The 22,543-nt window shown below is 40.0% G+C and overlaps 2 protein-coding genes and 1 long non-coding RNA gene across 3 annotated transcripts; 2 read left to right on the top strand and 1 right to left on the bottom strand.

Moving 5' to 3' along the window:
* The first annotated feature begins 4,508 nt into the window (after positions 1–4,508).
* LOC137146596 (uncharacterized) lies at positions 4,509–8,727 on the top strand. Its single transcript, XR_010917986.1, has 3 exons — positions 4,509–4,648; positions 6,795–6,894; positions 8,492–8,727. It is a non-coding gene; the product is annotated as an uncharacterized lncRNA (long non-coding RNA).
* Positions 5,862–12,762, bottom strand: LOC137146595 (tRNA uridine(34) hydroxylase-like). Its single transcript, XM_067537989.1, has 3 exons — positions 12,576–12,762; positions 8,121–8,229; positions 5,862–7,094 (listed from the first exon to the last, which is right to left on the bottom strand). The coding sequence occupies exons 1-3, from the start codon at positions 12,744–12,746 to the stop codon at positions 6,829–6,831; spliced, it is 546 nt and encodes a 181-aa protein (XP_067394090.1). The 5' UTR covers positions 12,747–12,762; the 3' UTR covers positions 5,862–6,828.
* A 3,097-nt stretch (positions 12,763–15,859) lies between these two features.
* MED31 (mediator complex subunit 31) lies at positions 15,860–22,454 on the top strand. Its single transcript, XM_067537995.1, has 4 exons — positions 15,860–16,078; positions 18,253–18,330; positions 19,006–19,102; positions 19,870–22,454. The coding sequence occupies exons 1-4, from the start codon at positions 16,069–16,071 to the stop codon at positions 20,060–20,062; spliced, it is 378 nt and encodes a 125-aa protein (XP_067394096.1). The 5' UTR covers positions 15,860–16,068; the 3' UTR covers positions 20,063–22,454.
* Positions 22,455–22,543: the final 89 nt, after the last annotated feature.

Consider the following 22,543-nt stretch of genomic DNA (forward strand, 5'->3'; position numbering starts at 1 on the left):
AATAGCAGCACATGCTGTGCCTGACTGTTTGGCTGCTTTCCCTATTTAAAGTATTGTTTGAAGAAGCCTATGCCATGGACCACGTCATGGTGTAGTGAGAATAATTCCACAAAATAATGGGAGGGCTTGTGTCCTTCGCAGTTAAATTTTTCCCTATTTCAATTGTGTAGTCCTAGAAACTCTACTGCCCTCTTCCATCACATTCTAATGGAATCAGAGCCGGCTTGGTGTTAAAGTTCTGTTTATAAAGGATTAATACATGATTAATAGATTATTATAGAGTCCAATAGGTTATAAAACCAGAACTTATAATAACGCCTAATACCTTCTAATATAATGTGCTTATAACCATCTATAATACATAATACTCATGGTTGTAACATGCTTATAACATTAACCATTTAGTAACCTTTATATAAATGGAACCCTAATACACAATGTGCCAGTCTCTTTCTAATACTGTATTCCTTTTGCTGCTCATCATTACCGCCAGGTGCTATTTACTTATATAATTTCTTTAGATTTCTATACAACTAAAAATCAATGACTATATCCAATTACTATATATTACTTATATGGAATATTTTATTCAAGGCTCTTGAAGTACTTGACAATTATTAATAAAGCCTCAGGATACTTCTGTGGTAAGTAAGTATTATTATTACCTCTATTTTATGTGTGCATAAGAGAAGGTAGAGAAAAATTAAGTGATTAAGCCAAGGTTATTCAGCAAGTCAGTGGCAGAGCTAAGAATGGACTCCAGCTGTCCTGGCTTCCAGTCCACTGCTCTAACAATTTAATAGTCCTTCCACATCATCATTAGGGAGAAACCCTATATTAATGTAAAGTTAAAGTTACTCAGTTCATTTTTTAAAATTTCTGGAATTGTAGATATTAAGCATCCCTCAGCAACACAGTCACTCTACACTTCAGGCACTTTACTTTCCAAACTGACTCAAATGACTTTGCTAAGAATTTCCAAAAATGCTGCTTAAACACCCCCTTGCCCCCCAATGGCTGTGTAAGAAGTTACAAACACATGAAAAAAGAGGGATTATAATGGACATAAGGTGCCTGATAAATAAAACTTTTATCTCTAGTAATAATACTGTAATGCCTTAAAAATAGAGTTGGCGATTACACCATAATTCCAGTACTGAATCTACTTTTGGTCATTTGGGTTTCTTTGCTAAAAGAAGTGAATAGGAGCCATTCATTACTAAATAAGGCCTTTTGTGTCTTGTAGATCCTTGTCATAAAGTGGTGACCATTTCTTTTAGAAGAAAAAAGATGTTATCTTCCCCATATTTATTTAAGCACTTTATTTACCCATGCAAAATTATTGCCTGGCCTGCTTTGAAAAATAGCTTTTCAATGAGTCAGACAGCAATATGTTTTCAAATACTACCTCCTGTCAGAAATGTGATCTGCAGCTTCCAGAGAGCAGTGATTCTATAGACAACCAGCTTCTTGAAAAGTCAGGAGAGACTGCATGTTCCTTGTACCAAAACAAACCTCCTGTGCTGACTACTGAGCAATAACAAAGGTTATGCCTTATGCGTTTCAGTGACAATGAATATTTAGTGAGGCTCGTTGAATGTTTTCTGTCAATTTTAGTTGGATGGGAAACTGGGTTTTAAGTTCAGCTTTTTTTTTTTTTCTTTTTGCAGCAGAAGACGACTGTTTTCCTTGAACATTTTCAATTATTCGTTGGGAAAGCAAAAACTATAAATGACCTGAGCCAAAAATTTAAAAAATGTGGTTTTCATCTGGAAATACTTTGTTTTTCCGATTACAAAAAATAAAATAAAATTGGTTTTAAGGGTTTTTTGATTAAAAGTCAATATTTTCAGTAAAAAACTATGTTTTCATTGTTGTTGAAATTTCCCCTCCCCCCATTTTCTAACCTGCTCTAACATTTAAGTCAGTAAGAGTGGGATCTTCAGAATTGTTCGCTGTTGGTCTAATTGTTCCTATTGAAATCAGTGGCTCATTGACATGAGTGAGGCCAATGCTGAGTGCTTTTGAAAAATCTCACTCTGGAAGAAGATTCAAAATGCAGATCAAATACAGCTCACGTGTGATCCAAATTTGGAACTGACTCTAGGTCTTTTAAAGGAAGGCCATGTGGCAAAAACAAGTCAAGTAGGCAGATGATCTGGGTTTGAGGCTTTGCTCTGTCATTCCTGTGTGACCAAGGTGCAACGGAAAATATTTTCAAAAGTGACTACTGATTTTGGATGGCTCCATTTTTGTGTGCCAGTCTTGACAAACCCCTCAAGATCATAAGTCAGCAACCTTTAGGTCATCCATATTCACATTGTGTAGATGAGAATCTCTAGGTTCACTTACTTTTGTAGACTATTTATAGAGCACATTTAGTTGGGTCATTCTGTAACTAGCAAATTGTACAGAAATCAACTTCTTTTGGGATTACAATGGTGTTGGAATAAAGTCCATCTGCAAAGAACCGATTATCTCTGAGATAACTGAAACTGGCAGATTGTTAACTCACTAAGACATTAATTAACCAAGGATTTGCATGGTGGCTGGGCTTCTATATGGCAGTCTTTGCTGCTGTTTGTTAACTGTTAAACTCCCAGAGAGCATGCAGGAACTTCTAGATTCAATCTGTTGCTTTAATGGCTAGAGTCAGACAATACTGCTCTTCCAGAGCTGGGAATAGAAGCCAGGAATCCTGATGCCCATTCCTGCTGCTCTGACCAGCAGAACCCATGCTCTTCTTCTTTCTTACCATTTTCCAGTGCAAACATCTATCAAAAAACATTCTCGTTCTGTATATGGATCTAGTCCCTCTGCTATACATTTCCTAGAACAAAGCCATTAAAGAACACATTTAGCTGCAACAAAATGATCAGTTTGACCTGCATATTGGTTTAAGAATGGTCCCTAATTAGAACCACATGATGACACTATATATGAATTAGAGATTTGCTGGTCCAGGAGAGGAGTGAGAGAACCTCAGACCTATCTCTGTAGTCAGCACCCTGAAGAAATTCAGACAAGTGTTGACCTTGAGGGGAAGTGGTAGACCAAAGGGAAGGCTCATCGGAAGAATGGTTTGCTCTCAGGGGCCTGGAAGGGAGAAGGAATCTGCTCCTTCTCACTTATTTTAATTCTCTGGTTAAGTCTTTTTCTTCCCCTTATAATAACCCTTACCACCTCGATGGGATTAAGCTTTCCCCCATGTGAATGGGTTCATACAGCATCCTTTGCTAATTTCCACCATTACCTTTGTTGATAGGAGGGATGGGCCCAAACCAAAACCGCAGATCCAAACTCCCTGAACTTTGGGGATATTGAATCTGGATCCAAATTTCCCAGAAGAACAGATTCTCTCCCGCTGGCTTTTCTCGGCATATTTCATTCTGTTGACTGTATTTTTATGTTAAAACTTTGGAAGTAACTAGCAGACCATGGAACTTCAGGGCTGTGAAGTTAAAATCCCCCAGAGATCATCTCTCTCCCATAGTCAGTGTCCTAAAAACGATGTGGATTGTGGTTAAAGATTTCCTTAGAATAGCCAGCAGCTCATTGCTTCAGGAAGAATCAGGTTTTTCATCTATTTTTATATTTCACCTTCCAAAGTGGTTGGAAATTGCTGTGAGGCATTATGGGCAATGGGCGTTTTCAGTTGTTATTAAAGATTTTAACCCTGGAATAAGCCTTGATCTATGGTTAATACCAAGGAAGCCCTGAGATGCCGGACTGCTGGGAAGAACCTGGGCTTTATGTGCTAGGCCCAGTAACATGCCTGCGCAGCATGACAAAGGGGTCGGTATCCACAACTCCAACCGCAACCTCTGCATCATCGGAGCAAATAACGAACTGATTGTGCGGTGAACATTGTTGTTAAGCTTAAAGAAAGTAACTGACGTATTCCCTGCACTGAGCACTGACTAAAGTTGATGCATCCCAGAGACAAGGATCAAAGATGGGGGAGGAGGGCAGGTCCCTGACTTCAGAGCTGAATTTCAAAGGCAGCGAGGCCTAGGAGAGCCAGTTCCAGCTTTCCCTTTTCTTTTCCGGGCTGCTGGTTGAGGAACTGAGAGGTCACTGTGAGGCAGCCAAGTGAGAGGGACTCCGTGACCTTAAAAGCCACCTTCCCACCCCCGGCCCTCCAGCTGGAAAGGAGGATCCGCTCCCCCTCCCGAGACAGGAGGGCTGGCGAGAGGAGTGGAGGTACCTTAAGGCCCATTCCAAAGGCCAGGAGGCAAAGGCTGAGAGAGAGTCAGGAGGGGTATGTCACAAAGAGGAGGAGAGAGCCCCCGCCCCACATGAGAGAACACAAGAAGGTAGCGTGATAAAGTCAGGCCAGAGCGCCTCAAAAAGGCATACCAGGGCCAGAGTGTGAGCCCTCGAAGGCCAAAAACCCTTTTCTTGCAAGCAGGGGAGAGATGATTGCAGGGCGATTAGAGACACCTGGACCCAATGAAGGGCTAGTCCAGGTGTACTTAAACCCTGCCTTCCCTGAAGGGAGGGGGAGAAGCACAGGAGGAGAAGGAAGCTACCAGGAGGCTGGTAGTAGCTGGAGGAGAAAGCCCCCCCAGCCAGGAGACAGTGCTTCTATGCAGCTACAGAAGGAGAAAACCCTTGGCCCCAGCCAGCAGAAGGAAGCTGGAGCAAGGTACCTCCAAGGGGAGACCGGGTTACTGGGTCTCCCTCGCCTACTACAAGGGGTTGAAGCCTGAGACCTACTAGGGAGAAGTTGGCTGTTTGTAGAAAGAGCTCAGATGGCTCCTGTACTCTGCAGGAGTTGTCCCTTCCTTAAAGGACAACATCAGCTGTTCCCAGCTCAGCCTTCTTATTCCATTCACAGTTCACTGATAGGGTAGCATGACCACCAGCTTCAGACCAGGTGCCTGATTGGGCCCCAAGTTGGTGCTTGTGCTGAAGGACAGCTCTGGAGTGTCTCTGGTTCCCTGCTGTGCTCAGGGGCCTGCGGGGGCAGCCTGATGCAGTAAGATATAGGCAGCATGACCATCAAGCTTTGTGTAAGTCCCATAAGGAGCCCGACACATGCACAATGAAGAGGAGGACACTGTCCCCTGGGTTATATGGTTGGGAGGAGGCCTCTGCCACTCAGAAGCACCAGCATGCTCTGAACTGGTTCTGTGTGTGCAAGAAGTACAGACACTTCTCCCAAACCTTCTCTTCTGTGACAATTGCTAGCTCTACTATACCTCCTTCACCAAGTACCCAACCTTCTTGTCTTGGTGCCCAGACGGTTTGGCTTTAGCCTGGTTTAATGAGATATTTCACTGAATTTTTGTTCATAAATCTGATCATTCCAAACTTTGACTGCCGCAGTCAGACGTACCATTCAGTCGTGTTACTGATTGACTTACTCTAGAATCCCCAGGTTCCTTCTCCACCTCTCTTCAGCTCCCTTGCCCTGGTGCTCACTGTGAATCCTGTAACTGGACTGGTGACTTTGGGCCTTATCCAGAGTCTGTTGAAATAAATGGAGAGGCTCATATTGAGATTAAACAGGCTTTCGGTCAGTCCCTTAGAGCTGTGAGATTTGAAAGTTAAGACCAATACAAAAACCAACCATTCTTGAGATTGGGACCTTTTTTTTTTTTTTTTTGCCAGAGCACAACTGCAAAATCAGGCACCTCAAAGTTTATAATAATGGTTTCAGACTTCTCTTAGCTGTAGTATTCTACATACAACTATTTAAAATAAATCCACCGCTTTTTTAAAAATAAAGTGGTCTAGGAAAAGACAGAGGTTCAAACAGTGATGTGCTATTTTCACTCACCTAAAGAGTCCAGTAACCAAGTTGAGAGGGGCATATATTTAGAAATGCTTCCTAGGGATTTCGGAGCTCCAGTCAAGATTATACAGTAACTGAGCAAATAATAAGCATGGGCAGGTTGGCTAGAGTGCAGTTAAAGAGAGGGTTTATACTTCTTCCCAAATATTTATTTAGGCCTCCATGAAACTGTAACTATTTGTGCATCACCTTTGCAAGGACCAAGAATTAAAGTTATTTTCATCATATGTGGGTGAGCTTGTGTATGTTTAGAACCTAACTCACTAGCAGGAAATAATCTCACTTAATCATAACATTTTATTGACTGGGCATCTACAGCTCGTGCTCTCTTTCTCTTTACCGATATGACTGGTCCAAATGTTTTTCCCAGAAAGATTAGATGCATTTAGACAAGTTAGTTGGTGAATAAAGGATTGCACCAGGAAATGTAAACGCTAACAGAGATGCTAGAAATGTGTTGCTTTGCTTTCCCATCCATCATGATTTGGACCTTGGAATACTATCTGTATTTTTTTTATTAATTCTTTTTTTAAAATACTGATGATAGGTGCCAGGGTGACAGACCTGAGACTGAAGGAAAAGATTCATAAAGCTAAAGTGTTCTATTTCTTCTTGGAGTAAGAGGAGGATTGATGTGCCTTTATTACATTTCTTAGGCAATGGCACAATAATGTGTTTCAGACCTGTTCCCTGCATTTGCCAGGACTTCTATTTTTTCACCAGACTGCAGATGGATTTATCTTTCATTCTACACTGTCTTGTGCTCATTAATTGTTAATCTAGATCTCCGAGTCTAACTGGTGTAAACTCATATCTGCATTTGACTTCCTACTCCACTTTACATCAGCTGAAGCGCTGGTTTAGTATTTTTAAACCAGTTCTGCACGCCAGTTAAAACAACTACAATACATAGTGTAATCCTCTACTGTTTATGCATAGAAGACACAGTTGAAGTCAGGGCCCCAATATTATTATTTATTTGTCTTGCATGTAGAGGCTTCAATCAAGATCAAACTTGCAGAAATGCTTTAGATCTGTGCTTGCAGCTCTGGTTCCAGTAGTTTTGCCCATTCTTCATTGTAGGGGTGAACGAGGTGAGTGCGATTCTCCTGTTTGTCCACCAACAGCTTTCGTTCACTGGCCCATTTAATCAGCCCTCCTTCTGCATTATAAACCTTCAGGGAAGGTTTGGGAGTTTGGCTGGCTTCACTTGACAGGAACTCATTTAGGCTCTGGGCTGTCATGGATGACCTATATCCTGCAGTGCAATAGCAAACGATGCTTTTATGTATCTCTGAAATAGAACAGAAAAAACAAGGACTTAGTTAAAAGGTATGTACAACAAGCATTTTCTCACTAGTCCAGTCTTGCCAACTCTGAACAATGGAAACTCAGGCCCTCAAATCATGAGATTTAAAAGAAAAATAACAAATTTGGGGTTCTTTTTATTCAAATTTTAGTTTCTGAACCTTACGGTGTACTGGGGGGAGGGAGGAAGGGAGGGGTCACATTTTCAAGCTTTGCATCCAGGAGTGCTGAGAACTTACTTTTTCTTTAAATAAAAGCTGAGATGCTCACATATATTCACTTGACTCTGGAAGCTGGGGCTTTAAAAAAACCCATTAAATTATCACAAGAGTTGGCAATACTGCTAGTCTGTTATTATGATTATTTAAGCAATAATGACCTCAGCACAGGGCATCTTTGTCAAGTGATTCAGATACAAAATTTAGGTTGCCTCTTTTTATATAACAAAATCTAATATTAATTATGGTGATTTATACACATTAATTTTTTTAAAATATCAGTGAAAATGGTTGTTTCAGACTGAAATACCCTTTAGAGCTTTTTACCCAGGCTTGTCAGCTCTGTGCCAGCGTATGAGAACCTGAATGTAACACGGACTAGAAATTGCCCAGTACAATTACACCATCAAGGCTGAGTGCCATTCAGAGAATAAAATAATAATAATTAATAGTGATCCAGAGTACACGATGAAAAGTAAATTAGATTTTTCATTGGTTTAATCTTCATAATCTTGAGCATTGTTAATAACTCACGTAAGGCTTTTTGTTTTTTAAAAAATATTAGGGCCCGGATTCTTGGCTATGGCTCAGAAATAGCTCAGTGTGGTTGTTAAAAGGTGAACTACGCACTTCCCCAATTCTCAGCTGGCTGTGTCCCAGGCCATTCTCCAGTCATCTCCAGCACCCCATGGGCAGATGTGCTTGCTGAGTTCTCTTGAAAATTCTCATCTTAGAGTAGCTTGAAAGCTGCTTGCAACAAAAAATAACAAGTTTTACTGAGATCTTTTCTGTACCTGGATGGAGTTGTTTTTGCAGAAAGTCTTGCAGATCATCACTCTGAGGGTCAACGAGTATTGCCCCTGGCAGATGACTGACCTCAAATTCAGCTGCACTCCGGGTGTCCTAAGAAAAGAACATTGACCAATTTTTGATCAATTATAACTCATTAAAATAAAACTGACAATATTTTATGATTGTTTAAAATATGCAGCATGATGTTTAATGTCATATATATTTATGCTACCTCTTAGCTGTGTGAAGCTGGAATGTACCATAGGGACATGTGCTCATGTGACTATGTTCACAAAAGCCACAAAAACTTGAGTCTTTGGACAACCAAACTTATGTCTTAATTACAATTTCATCTATGTCTATTAAATTCCAGATGAAGATTGGTTCTGCAAAGGCTATCACAGAATGGGCTTTGTGAAATGCACATTACCTGCCAGTCTCTGGACCTCAAAAATAAAATTCAAGTGAAAAGTTAAGCCTTTAATTAAATATGTTCTAACAATCATTTCTGTCAGTGATAACTATGATCTTGTTGCTATTGAGTTACAATTACAGAGTTGGAGTAAAAAATTGCAGACTTTGTACAGGCTTGTTATAAATATAACATAATGCGTACCCTGGTCTCTATTATTTAATCCATATTTGAAACAGAATCTTCTACAGTCTGGACCAGTCCTGTCTGACTTCCTACGGATAAAATATTTCAAGACCTACTGACATAGATCGTGACAAGACTTCCTTCTAGGTGATCATGGGGAAAGACATTTACGGTGCATAGGCTGGAGAAGATGAATTATTTGGGTCTAAGTATTGGGTAGGAAATACCAATACTCCTGGGACCTCTGGTTTGAATGGTGGTAGTGTTTGTCTGTTATCATTCTGAGATAAATGAGCAGATTTAAATGTGCTAAGATCTTGCAGATGAGCTCTTAAGCAACATACTCTTTCCTCAAGGTAGATATTGAAGATCCAATGGCATTTTGTATAAGAAAAAGTTTTTATCCTTGGCCAACATATCCATTTTCTCCAGTGTATGCTGGATGGTTGGGTGCTGGCTTCACACCCCAGAAGGGGCTGCATTTAGTGGTGCTATAACTATAAAGGGCCAGGTTCTGTCACCCTTATTCCTGTTATGTAGTAGCTTACTCCATGAGTAAATCCATTTTCTTCAAATGGGACTATTCACAGAGTCAGGTACAACGCAGCATGAGTAAAGCTGACAGAATCTGTCCCATAGTTTCTAATGTTCTGTATAAGCCTCGTGAATGTAAGGTCTGAGGTGGGGGAAATGGTTTTTATAGAATTCTTATTTTAAAAGTATCCTTATTTTGTTAGTCACAACTACTTTTCAGTGTGAAAAATGGTACAGTTGTTGCATATAGCCTGCTTTTATAAAGCTGTAAGGCTGTGATTTCCATCTTTAATTCCTAAGAAATTCTGAGAAATGACTTTTGAAATGCATAAGCACTATGTAAAGCTGTTTGTGTGAAGGTCCACTGTTCACAGAGAAAGCATCCTTGTTTTTAACATGAAAAACGTACGCACTGAGTCCTGCAGAGTAACAAGTGCCTTATGTAATGTCTCAGGTTTTAAAGGAAAGCCTTTTTCCAATCAACAGAGACTACATAAATTGACAGTATGAATTGAGTCTGAACCTATGTGTGGTGGATGAAATGAGGTGGTGAAATTCTGGTCCTGTGAAAGTCAATGGCAAAATTCCCATTGCCTTCATGGGGCCAAGTTTTCACCCTGAAACTGGCAAGATCTCTTGGCATCTGCTAACTTTAGGTGTTACTAAACAGAATAGTGATAACGACACGGCAAGAGCTTAACTTTATTGCCACTTAGGTGCCATAGTAATTAGATAGGGAAGCAAGGTGTCGTTTTTACAGCCCAGCTTTCACTTACATAGGTGTTAATATTTTATGGAAGGGAACTCATTTTAGTATTTTAAACATCATCCCCACAAATGCAGTTATATAAAAAATAAATTATTTAAAACAACATTTAGTACATACTTTCAAAGCGCTTTAGACACTATCAGGATCCAAGTCTGCGATCTTTGCCCCCATGAGTTGTCATTGAACTCACAGCAGCAAGGATTTTGTCACCGGATCTCAACTAAAACAGCCCTGTGGTTGAGATAGTACAGAGGGGCTCATTCACATGTTGAGGCTTCTCCCATACAAACTAACCATTTTAAAAAAAAATATTTCCCTATAGAATGTTACTGGCTTATGTTTCTTATCCTTGACTTTCAATTTGTTTCTGATTTTGATGGCCAATAATTGAGATTCTTGACTTGTTTTTGGCAAACCTACATGCTAATTTAATTCCTGAGTCAAACTTTCCATAGGGTCCTCTCTACTGAAGTCACTATTGGGAGCGAAATTGCATTCCAGAATAGAAAAGCAGACACATGGTTCCGTCTGATCTCTCCTTTTAGCCTCAAGTCTGTGTTTACCGGGGAGTGACTTTGTACTTTTCAACATGATAATGGTAGTATTCCACAACCACTAAGATCCTGTCTGGAAAAAAAGCAACCCTATTATATTAACAAAAGTTAAGAACAAGTAGTTCTTAGATGTTTTTGTAACCCAATTCCCCCTCCCTCCAAAAAAATCCATGCTGCATGTTCGTTTGTAACAGATAAGTTTATAGGCAATTCCTAACAGAGACATTTTAAAATATTTTAACCTACGAAAATAACAGTGATTATTTAAAAAAAAAAAAAAAAAAAACCCTAAAATCTGGAATTTGATAAGTCTGTAAATACCATTGTTACTGCAATGTAACAACAGCAGGAATGGCAAAACTGAACTAGCTGGGCAGGTTAGACTACAGAAGTTTGTTTAGCTTAGATCTGAAAGGCTGAACCAAGTAGAAATGTATCATTTAGAACAAACATACAATCTCAGAAGAGAAGTCCCTGCCTAGGGTGCTGATGCAAAATGCAGCTCCGCTTTGCTCTTTCAGAGAGTTCCATTTATTAACTGCTCTCACTGTGACATAACTTGGGTGAATGAAGCTTTCACGGGAGAGACTGACTGACCTTTATAGTTCACGTTCCCTTAGGAAAAGGCTGTAGAAGTTGGCTGTTTTTGAAGTGTGGTTTGTAAATTAAAATTAAAACTGCTTGTCCAAGAGGTTAACAGCATAACCTACCAAAACTAAAGTTTCCTTTCTTAGAGCCTTCCTGGTCCCCCACCTTTTCTTCCCACTTACTTCCTTCAGTTGGAATCTAGAACCTGGCAACATCGGTGCAGTATGGAGTTGTAATGAATCAACGTGTTGAAGATACAATTACTATATATATAATTACCCCACCCACTGACCTACATACCTACCTGGGAACCAGGACTAAAACTCGAGACCAAGAGTTCCACAAAATACAGGCCTCTTCAAATAGAACTAAAACAGAGCTCTCTTACCTGGTAGCAGTCCCCATCTAGGGGCTGAGTGTTCTGCCACTACAACATTCATTTTTCCTGCAGCATCGTGTGCTTATGCTGGACATCATTAAATCTCAGACACTAAGGCTGGGATGGTTATGTTCTGGGTTGGGAGACCTCAATGGAAAATCCAGTATTGTAAAAAGCAGTGTTAATGATTCACTAGCGCTAGTAATGATAGAAGCACTAATGTAGGGTTTGACAGAACTGTGGCATCATCCCCACTGTGGCAAAAACAACTGCGCCCCAGTTACAGCACCACTTATATTAGGAGCAGCACCAGTGTTAAATAAACAGTGTGAAAAGTCCTAGTGTAGGCCCAAACACAGTGGGTTTAAAGGAATAAATAGGTCTCAGCATAAGTAAATGGTGCTCAGATACTACCAGACACACTATAACAATGCCTATAAATAAATAATGACAAGGGAGATGCTTTTGTTTGTTTTCTTGAAGAATCCCATCTGCAAGCCTGTAGTTTTCAACTTTCCTCCAGATCCTTAGTTGGTGTACATCTACTTAGTGCCACTGACTTCAATAGTGCTATCTCAATTTACTGCAGTTGGAGATCCAACCTTTTGCGTGAGCTTGATTATAACTTCCTTTTGATGTAATTTGTCACAGTCATGCATGCATCATAGTTAAGGCAAGAAAGAATGGTAGAAAGCAACTACATAGAGAACTGAGCCCAGTGTGCTTTGAGATCCTTGGAAACACCATGCTATAAAGGGGAAAGTCTTATTAGTGTCCTGTACTATACTCTGCTTTATGATGCACTATCTGTGCAGTGGAGAGGAGGGGAGTGAAGGGAGAAGAGAAAAAAGAGAGGTCTGATATATTAACTCTATGATCATAAACTTAAAAAAAAATCTACCTGGACAGCCAGGTTACACAAAATACTTGTTGAATACAGAAAAATGTTACCCTTTTAAATTAAGTAGTCAAGAGGCCAAGACTGCTTTTAATTATGGCTTATTTGCTTTAGTTTATAGGTCATAAATCACTTACAAGAATGATTAATTCCTCTGGCTTCTCTTCCATCCAGTATTGCAATGTCTCTGTGGTAACTGATTCCACATTTGGAAATGTCTTCTGTAGCCACTTTCTGAATAAAATAATAATTTCTTTGGGGTCACTTATATTTAAATTATCCAACTCCTGCAGAAATTGTGTTGCCATTATCTTTGAGTTTGCAAAGAACTGTGAAGAATGTGCTCTCTAAAATTTCCTATTTGCTTATCTAGATAGTAGGTCACATGGCTAGTATTCATTTGGTAATATTAACAGAATTTTAACCCTTCTAGTTAATCACTTTAATGGCAAAAAAAAGGAATAACATCATTTTTTAGGGAACAAACTTCAAAAATATATATATATATATATATAAATTCTTATTTGTCCTTATGATTAAGCACTACACAACACGTGATATATAGCACAGTTTTTCAAGAAGCAAAAGCTCACAATTCTTTAGCAAGCATCATCTGAAAGAGTGGAAGTAAAGGCCAATGATTGCAAAAGGAGATTACTGATACAAAACTGAACTTTGATTCCTTTAGAAAATATTCTAGACTTTGTGCTTTAGTTTTAGCAGCTCAATGCAAACTTTAAAACTACAGGCAATTATGAGTGAGCCAGGGATATGAGACTAGGTACAAAAGGTAGGAAACATTTCAGTGAGGTTTTAATTTTTGATTCATTTTTATGGATACAGCTGGATAGCATTTCGTATTAAAATATATTAACATATTTTACACTTTCTTCTGGAAAGGGAAACCAGCAAGCGATGGGCAAATACATGGTGTTGGCACTGCAATCAAGAACCTTCTAGTCAATCACCTGACTGAGTTCTCATTGGCATCAATGAGCACCTTAATAGCCCCTGCATGCAACTTGTCAATAAGTCATTTGACCCCGACAGAATTCTATCATCTATTCCAAAAACAGACAAGTAATCCTCTTAGGGGACTTTAACGCAAGAGTGGGCTGACACTCTAACATGTAAAGTGGCATCACTGGGAAGGAAGGAGGGGACAAGACCAATTCCAACAGCACCCTTCTAGTCACCAAATGCGCAGAGCATGGCCTTGTGATCACAAACACAATCTTCAGACAAAGCAACAAGTATAAAACAACTTGGCAACATCCCCATTCAAAACAATGGCACCTCTTGGACTATTCATTGTAAGAACACAGGATCTGACGATTGCTGGACGGTTGTCTGGAAAACTCTTGCCAACACAACAACACCTGAGGAGGTCCGCAAAGCAATTGAGCAAATGAAGAACAATAAAGCACCAGGAGGTCCTGATGGCATACCAACTGAAGTACTGAAAGTGGGGGAAGAAACACTGAAAAAAACAAGCTCCATTTGCTGTTTCTTCTAGATCATGTGCACTGAAGAAATCCCCGCTGACTTATGCAATGCTAACATCATCACCATTTCCAAAAAGGAAGGTAGGGCTGACTGTGGCAATTATTGAAGCATTGCCATTATTGAATGATTGAATTATTGAAGCATTGCATCATTGGTGATGATGTTAGCATTGCGTAAGTCAGCAGGGATTTCTTCAGTGCACCTGATTGAGAAGGTAGAGCAAATTGAGCTTCTTTTTTCAGTGTTTTTCCCCCCCACTTTCAGTACTTCAGTTGGTATGCCATCAGGACCTGGTGCTTTATTGTTCTTCATTTGCTCAATTGCTTTGCGGACCTCCTCAGGTGTTGTTGTGTTGGCAAGAGTTTTCCAGACAACCGTCCAGCAATCGTCAGATCCTGTTCTTACAATGAATAGTCCAAGAGGTGCCATTGTTTTGAATGGGGATGTTGCCAAGTTGTTTTATACTTGTTGCTTTGTCTGAAGATTGTGTTTGTGATCACAAGGCCATGCTCTGCGCATTTGGTGACTAGAAGGATGCTGTTGGAATTGGTCTTGTCCCCTCCTTCCTTCCCAGTGATGCCACTTTACATGTTAGAGTGTCAGCCCACTCTTGCGTTAAAGTCCCCTAGGAGGATTATTTTGTCTGTTTTTGAAGACTTGTCAGAGAAGGAACGACCACTTTTTAGGAAAATCGCCTTGCCCTGGTAGCAGAAAAACACCAGACAAAAAAAGGACAGACAATAGTCATGCAGCAATCGTAGCCCAACCGTGCCTTCTAGTACCACCAGCAATGTCTGCCAACTAGTCTGCAGCTCAAGAATCAGACTCCTCAGCCATCAAAGGACCCATATAAAATAAAACCCTTGAAAGAGATCATCCTTGGCCACTGAGGGATCACCAACATATTAACATATTAATTCTTCCCCTTAACTAATATGATGGGCTAGGGACCCAATCCTGCTCCCTTTAAACCCAATGGGAGTTCTGCTGTTTATTTCATTGGGAGCGCTATGAAGCCTTTTGTCTCCACAATTTGGGTTCTCACCACCTGTGTTATTTTTTCTGTGTCATGTTCTACCTTTGTTTTCTGCCTTGTTTCTAAAGGGAGACCATTTTCCTTTCTGGGCATTGTAGTTTTGCCCAGTTATTGGAACCCTGTGAATAAAAATTATCAACATTTTTCAACAAGGGTTTGTAATTGAGGTTTTAAAAATAATGTTGCTTTGTTAATCATGGACATAATTTGCTTTGAGATCTATGGATGAAAAGCACTGTATAATAGGTTGATATATCATCATCAGAGAATTATCTTAGAGAAGAGAAAGAATTGTGTGGTCATCTGATCTCTCTGTCTCTCTGATAGTGTAGCATACATTTTTATGATGCAATTTTAAAAGTCCCAAGTAATGAGGCTTTCACCACTTCCTTTGGGAGACTATTTCACAACCCAATACATCTCATGGTCGGGATGTGTTTCCTAATATTCTGCTTAAAATATTCCTCTTAATTTCTTCTCATCACTTTCAGTTATTTCCAGGTGTACAACACTAAATAACTCCTGCCCTGGCTTGGTGTTTGCAAGTTGCAGACAGTTACCCCATCCCATCTTAGTCCCTCATTCTGCAATGAGTTAACACTTCTTGCATTGTGACATCACAGGGCCGTGTCCCAGACTGTGATGTCACACACAACGTGGCACCCACACAATGTGGTATCATGCACTGCACGGCACCCGGGCCCTGTGGTGTCAAGAGCAGCTTAGCCCTCCCCTGGTGCAGCGTCACACTCAATGCAGCGTTTCCCTGCTGTGACGTCACGAAGAACGCAGCACCCCCAGGATGTGACGTCATTCAGTTGGTGCACTGTGATGTCATGAGGCCGCAGCCTCGCTCGGGACGGGAGCAGAGTTCTCCCGCGTTCGGAACGCAAAGGGGGGGGAGCGGGTCACTGCCCCGCCCGGCGGCTCTGGGGGGTACCCAGCATCTTCGTTACCCTAGCAACGCCCCCACGCTGCGCGTGGCTTCCCAGAATGCACCGGGGCGGCCTTCTGTGCGAGGCTTGCGTGAGGCCGGGGGCGGTGCCGCCGCCATCTTGTGCTCGGGTCCGTGACGGTGGCCGCCAGCCATGGAGACAGGTGAGAACCGGGGGGGAGAGCGTCACCCCCTCCCGTGTTCTACTCCTGGCCACCGACCTCCCTGTAGGGCCCCCGGGCGGCACCCCTGCTTCGCGAGCGGGCAGCGCCTCCTCCGCACGCCGCTAGGGGTGGCGGCTCATGAGCGCGGGGGAGATGAACGGGTGTGGTGTGAACGGCCCCTTCTCACCAGGAGCGTCCGCTCCTCAGTCCCAACCGCGCCCCCCGCCCTTTCCTCCTGGGGGCAGCGCTCCTCGCCCTGCCGAGGGCGGCTTTGGCCGGCTCACGACAGCGCCGGGCGGGTACCACCCCGGCTGGGAGAAGCAGGGCCGGTGTGTTAGAAATCCGCCTCTGGTCTGTGCCCGTTGGGCTCCGTTCCTGGCCTGGGGAAGGAGCGCTCTCTAGCGAGGGGGGCTGGGAGCGTTGTCCGGACTCACCTGTTCCCACCTCTTCCTCCAGCCTCGGAGGTTCTGTTCTCCTGGGTTTTCTCCTGCTGCTTCTTGTCCGATATTGGCGGAGCGGTTAAGGTGCTGGACTGCAACCCTAAAGGCCTTGGGGGCGAGTTTCACTCGGAAAGGCCACCTCCAGTTTACCAAGCTGCAAACTGGGTCCCTGATCCATTGGGTTAGGGCAGTCAAAGGCAGTTGGGCCTGATGCGGGGCACCTCACCCATACTATTGGCCGTGAAACTGATGTGCCTTAACCATGTCATCAGCTCAGAAAAGCTTTGACACTTCTTTACCCTGATACCCCATTTTATCAGATACCCATCACCCAAAATCATGGAAAGGCTGATATGGGATACAGTCAGTAAAGAATTAAAGGAGAGTTGCATAACTAATGACTGTCAACATGGTTTAATGGAAAATAGATCCTGTCAAACAAACTTCATATAATTTTTTGTGTTCATAAATTTGGTTGATTGAGGTAACTACTATGTAGATTTCTGTAAGGCATTTGATTTAATCCCATCTGACGTATATTACTTTAGAAAAACAAAAGTATGTGCATTGATATTAAATGGCTTAAAAGCTTGTTAACCGATAAATCACAAAAAGCATTTATAAATGGGGAATTGTCATGGCAGGGGCAGTGGGGTCCTGCATGGATCTTTTCTTTTCTTTCTATTCAATGTCTTTGTCAGTGATCTGAAAGAAAATATAAAATCATTGTAGGTAAAATTTGCAGATGACGCACACATTGGTAGTAAATAATGAGGACAGATCAGTCATATAGACTAATCTGTCTCGCTAGATTAGGTGAGTATCATCTAAGAACAAAGAATGTAGGTCACAATTATAAGATTGAGGGGGAATGAAATATGGAGTGCAATGACCCTGAAAGACTGGGGGTCATGGTAGATAACCAATTGTAGCTAAGAGGACAGATATTATCCTTGGATGTATAAGTAGCGCAATATAGAGTAGGAAGGTCATATTACTTCAGTATTCAGCATTCATGACACCATTGCTAGAATTCTGTGTTCAGTTTGGTGTTGGTGCCTCAAAAAGGATGTTAAAAATTGGAAAGGGTTCAGAAAAGCACTGTAAGAATGATTCAAGACCTGAAAGACACACTTTATAGTGAGAGACTAGGGAAGGTCAATTTATTTAATTTATCCCAGAGAGGATAAAGAGGTGATTTGATCACAGTCTTCAAGTATCTACATGGGGAAGATATTTCTGATAGTAATGGCTTTTTGATGTGGCAGACAAAGGGATAATGAGATCCAGTGGTTGAAGATAGGCAAATCCAGAGTAGAAATAAAGTACACATTTTTAACAGTGAAGGTAATTGATTGATGGCAATAACTGACATAGACAAGTGGTAGATTCCCCCTCACTTGAAGTCTTCAAATCAAGACTAGATCTTTCTAAAAGGTAGCTTATTGCTCAGACAGAAGTTATGGACTTGGTGCTATAATATTTATTGATGTGCCAAACATTGATTCATTTGACAAAATACTTCAGGTTTGGTAAGAATTATCTTACAAAATGAATAAATATTATTTGATTATGGGAGGATGTATTGCTTTAGCTCCTACTAACTCCAGATGTCATATTGAGAAGCAAACCTTTCATATTCTGTGTATAGCTCAGACCCTTATTAATATTTTCCTAGCTTTCATCTGCAAAGAATGAATGTTATTTTTGTACTGACCTACTTTTCCCCATCAGATGATACTGGAAATCGACTTCGGTTCCAACTGGAGTTGGAATTTGTTCAGTGTCTGGCAAATCCCAATTACCTCAACTGTAAGTATTTGAAGTGAAACGTCAAGGGATCTGAGCAATGAATATTAATTACCAATGTTTACTGTTTCAGGATTGCTAAATATTGAGAAAGGATTCCATACAATAAGGGGGTTGGATCATTTAAGTTATTGACATAAAAGTTGCTCAGTCTGCAAGACTTCTTTGTTTGGACAAACTTTATAGCTAGAAGAGCTTTTTTTTGTTAATTAGAAGTGTTCTATTTTGCATAATAATTATCTTCATTGATTAAACTCATTGGGTGCCAATATAAATTCCTAAATAAAGAGCAGAAGCAGCTAAAGGACATATTAAAAATATTTTAAAGTTATTTAAAGGGACACCATCAACTTGAAGCTTATGCAATTAAAAACAAAATAAAAAAAGAATTAAAGTAATTTCAAGGTACTACCCCTATCCTTGTTCCTCAACTACAGTGTCAATTTTTATGATGTTACAAACAGGAATAAAGGAGTATTTTTCATCTTTCAGTTATAGGAATCTTGGGAGTTATTTGTGACAGTAATTGGTTTAGAACATTTAAAAAATAGAAGTGCTTCTTTAATAATATACACTAAGCCACAAAGGAAGAAGCTTTCATATCTGCATTTCTTAAGTTTTAAAGATCATTTACTTTCTTGCATATGCAGTTGATACTCGTTTGTTTGTTTGTTTCAGTTCTTGCACAGAGAGGTTACTTCAAAGACAAATCTTTTGTAAATTATCTTAAATATTTACTTTACTGGAAAGAACCTGAATATGCCAAATATCTAAAGTAAGTGTTACGTATTTTGTGTTTTGCATTGTAATAATATAATAGGTATCTTGGTTTGGTAGACTGCAGCAAAAACTTCAGTGTTTGCTCACAGTAAATATTCTTGAACACTCTGGTACTACAAAGCTTGGTTCAGACCCAGAAAGAACACTTGGAGAGTTATTTTACAGCACACAAAAGAAATGATATAAAGTACAGCATGGTTGTACACACTTCTTAATTTTGCAGTCCATTTTCACATTTTGTGTAGTGAGTTTCTTTCCTGTTCTGTTTTTACATGAGGTTCTGAAACTGATAGCTATTACAGTTGATATATAGAAGCTTTAATGCAAATTTATGATTAACATTAGAAAAGTGACTCCAAGAGAAGGGTGAGAGGGGTGTGGGTGTGTAAAAAATTGATTTGGATCTTAGTTTATTTTACTATCTTTATATGTAAGATATTCATGTTTTGTGAAGCACTACTGCTTATTATAATCCAAATCCTTAATTATGGTGATGCATTCTTTAAGAGAACATGGACAACATTAGAGAAGAAAAACAACCCCAAAATCTAATTGAAGCACTCTGGTTATCCACTTATATGTTAAATGTTTTTATATACAGTAATATACTCAGATGATCTCAATCATGTTGCTGATTATTTCAGTCTGAGAAACAAAGAATAAGGCATTTTTAGTACTGAAAGTGGCAGTATATTAAATATAATCTAGATAAACTCTGGTAAAGATTTGTATTAAAATATACTCTGCTTGTTTTTAATCTAGGTATCCTCAGTGTTTGCACATGTTAGAGCTGCTCCAATATGAACACTTCCGTAAAGAACTGGTAAATGCTCAGTGTGCTAAATTTATTGATGAGCAACAGATCCTTCACTGGCAGCATTATTCACGAAAAAGAATGCGTCTCCAGCAAGCACTGGCAGAGCAGCAGCAACAAAACAACACTTCTGTAAAATGAGTGTTTGACAGAGTGGCAAAGCTCACTTCATGTCAATACATGTATTTGCAAGGGAAAAATGGACTTTTATAGTTTTGGCTTTCGTGATGTACATAAATTCATGTGCTAACAGACAGAGAACGTTTTTGGTTTATCAAGTGACTCTTCCTATCAATAAGTAGTATCCACTGTAATGAGATGTAGCTGATGTATACTTTGAACCTTAAGTGATGGATTTGTTCTTTTCCCAAGAAAAGGTATGGTCTTAAGATCACTAACTATAGGCCTTCATCTTTGTTGTATCTATTTTGAAAACTAAATGCTGTTAGCTAAGGTCCCTATTACCTTGGTGTCTAACAATGAAGAGTTGGCTTACTGAAAGAATTTATAGTTGAAAAGTCTGTGTTAGAAAGCATATTCGCTGAACTGCAATATATGGAGGACAATGGCATAGTATAAGGTGGTTCTAAAAGGGTGGCTAGGAGTCCTCATGTGATGTGGAAAGCTATTTCTGTCACAAGAGCAACATATGCACAATTGAAACTAGATCTGTTACAGAAAACCTTAATTGTGCACATGTGCATATAGAAGCAAAGCTGTCCTCTGGCTGATGCTGCACTTCTGTTTGTCTGTTAATGATTCTTTGTTTACTTTTTTCAATTTAATGTAGATTTGCTGATACCAACATTTGAGAGGCAGAAACCAAAATGGTGAGAATAGAGGTGGTTGGTGATGATGGGAGGTAGTACTAACAACTGTAAAACCTGTCAGTGGGAAATAATCAGTGCAGACACAAGAGGTTGAACCATGATAGTTAAAGTAAACTTACCTTTACCTTGACTGTCAGCAAACTTGAGCTGCATTAGGGAAAGCTCTTGCAAAACAGTTGCTGCTAGGTGAGTTTACAGGGGTGGTATGATTAGACTAAGTATTTCAGGTAGTTGTAAATGTTTAAGGCTCGTATGTGAAAGGTCATAGGTGAAGTATTTATCTTTAATATGACTATTTTCATGGTAGGTGTTATCACCTTGTTGTAGACACCAATTAAAGCCTTAATTAAAAAGAAATGGGGATACTTCACAACTATGTATAATAATCTAACTATAAAAGAAAGGCAGGGATTACACTTGTTTTCCTGTGCAGTAATTGAGGAATGTCACTTATAAAGAGTAAAGTTCTGATTTAAGTGAAGGGAAGTGGTTTTTAATCTTCAAGGACTGTCATGTTACTAAATGTAGTTTCAACAGCCACAGTCTTGCTGAAAAGCTAAAGCTTTGTCCTGCCTGAAGGGTTTGTGCCCTGTAGAAGTAGTATGGCTGTCTTCTAAAAGGATTAAATTTAGACTGCTTTATACAGTGGAAAGTAGCCAATTTGTGAGCAGTTGGCCAGAGCAACACTTACCTTGTTAGAAAAATAACCTTGATGTAACAAGCGCCTATAAAAGCACAGCAAATAGTGCCAGCCAGTTTTTAAATTAGGGTTGGAGGCTGAAAGACAGTTGGAACTGTTTTTATAGTATGTGCACCATAGTGCATGTTCCTTCTCTTAAGGACTTCTAGGATAACTCTGGTAAATTGGCTTATAAAAAATGAAAACTGATGCATCTGAATTTCATCCTCACATCCAGTGTTTAACTCTACTTCATATAGCTCTCCCTTTATTCCACACCAGGGACTATTTTCTCCCTATTGAATCTTTCAAAAGATTAAGGTATAGAGACTGCTGTTGAAGTAGTGACCCCATCCTCTAAAAACTGTTGGCCTTAAAGTAAATCAACGTTTATATTCTGTACACTGTTTAAGTATCAAGCTTTCTCTGTGCATGCCCTTGTGGAATGAATGAGCTAGGACATAAGCTTTTTAAAACAAGTCTATAGTTAATAGGCCACCATTTGCAAAGCATAGTACCCAAAGGTGACTGCATTACAGCAGTGAAACAAATGTGATAGGAAGAGTAGAGAGAGATCATTGTGGGAGTGGTTCTGAGTTAAGCATATCCCATTTATTTCTCTACCCTGTTTAGAGCAGAAGTTTACAGTCAAAGTTTACTTATTTTAATAATGAACCTGTACCTTAATGAAACAGCTATAGCTAAGCATTAAGTAAAATCTACTAAAGACTGAGACTAGGACTAAGGGTCTTATACTAGGCCCCCTTAGACCGAGTCTCTTGCTCTTCCATTTTTAGTTAAAATCTCTAGAGGGGCAGGTCTTAGAAGCCAGGACAGTTGACGGAGGCTGGTAAAGGGTTATTCTTACTGGAGTAAAAAGACTTTCCAAAGGAGAGTTTTGCAGTATTTCCCCTCAGTACCCCCCCGGATACCTCCTTCGTACATTTCTTTATACAGAGAATCAAGAGGAAGTTGTATGTAAAGTATGTATGTTTATTGCATATTAAATTCTTATTAACCCTTATGGTTAGTCTGCCCTTACTCCTACTTTCCAAGAGAAGAGGTATTTTTACTCCACTGTCATGGGTAATGTTGAGCTATAGCCATGGACTT

The sequence above is a fragment of the Emydura macquarii genome, unplaced genomic scaffold (genome assembly GCF_026122565.2).
Source record: "Emydura macquarii macquarii isolate MOO-44397 ecotype Brisbane River unplaced genomic scaffold, CSIRO-AGI_Emac_v2 contig_450, whole genome shotgun sequence".
Classification (NCBI taxonomy): Eukaryota; Metazoa; Chordata; order Testudines; family Chelidae; genus Emydura; species Emydura macquarii.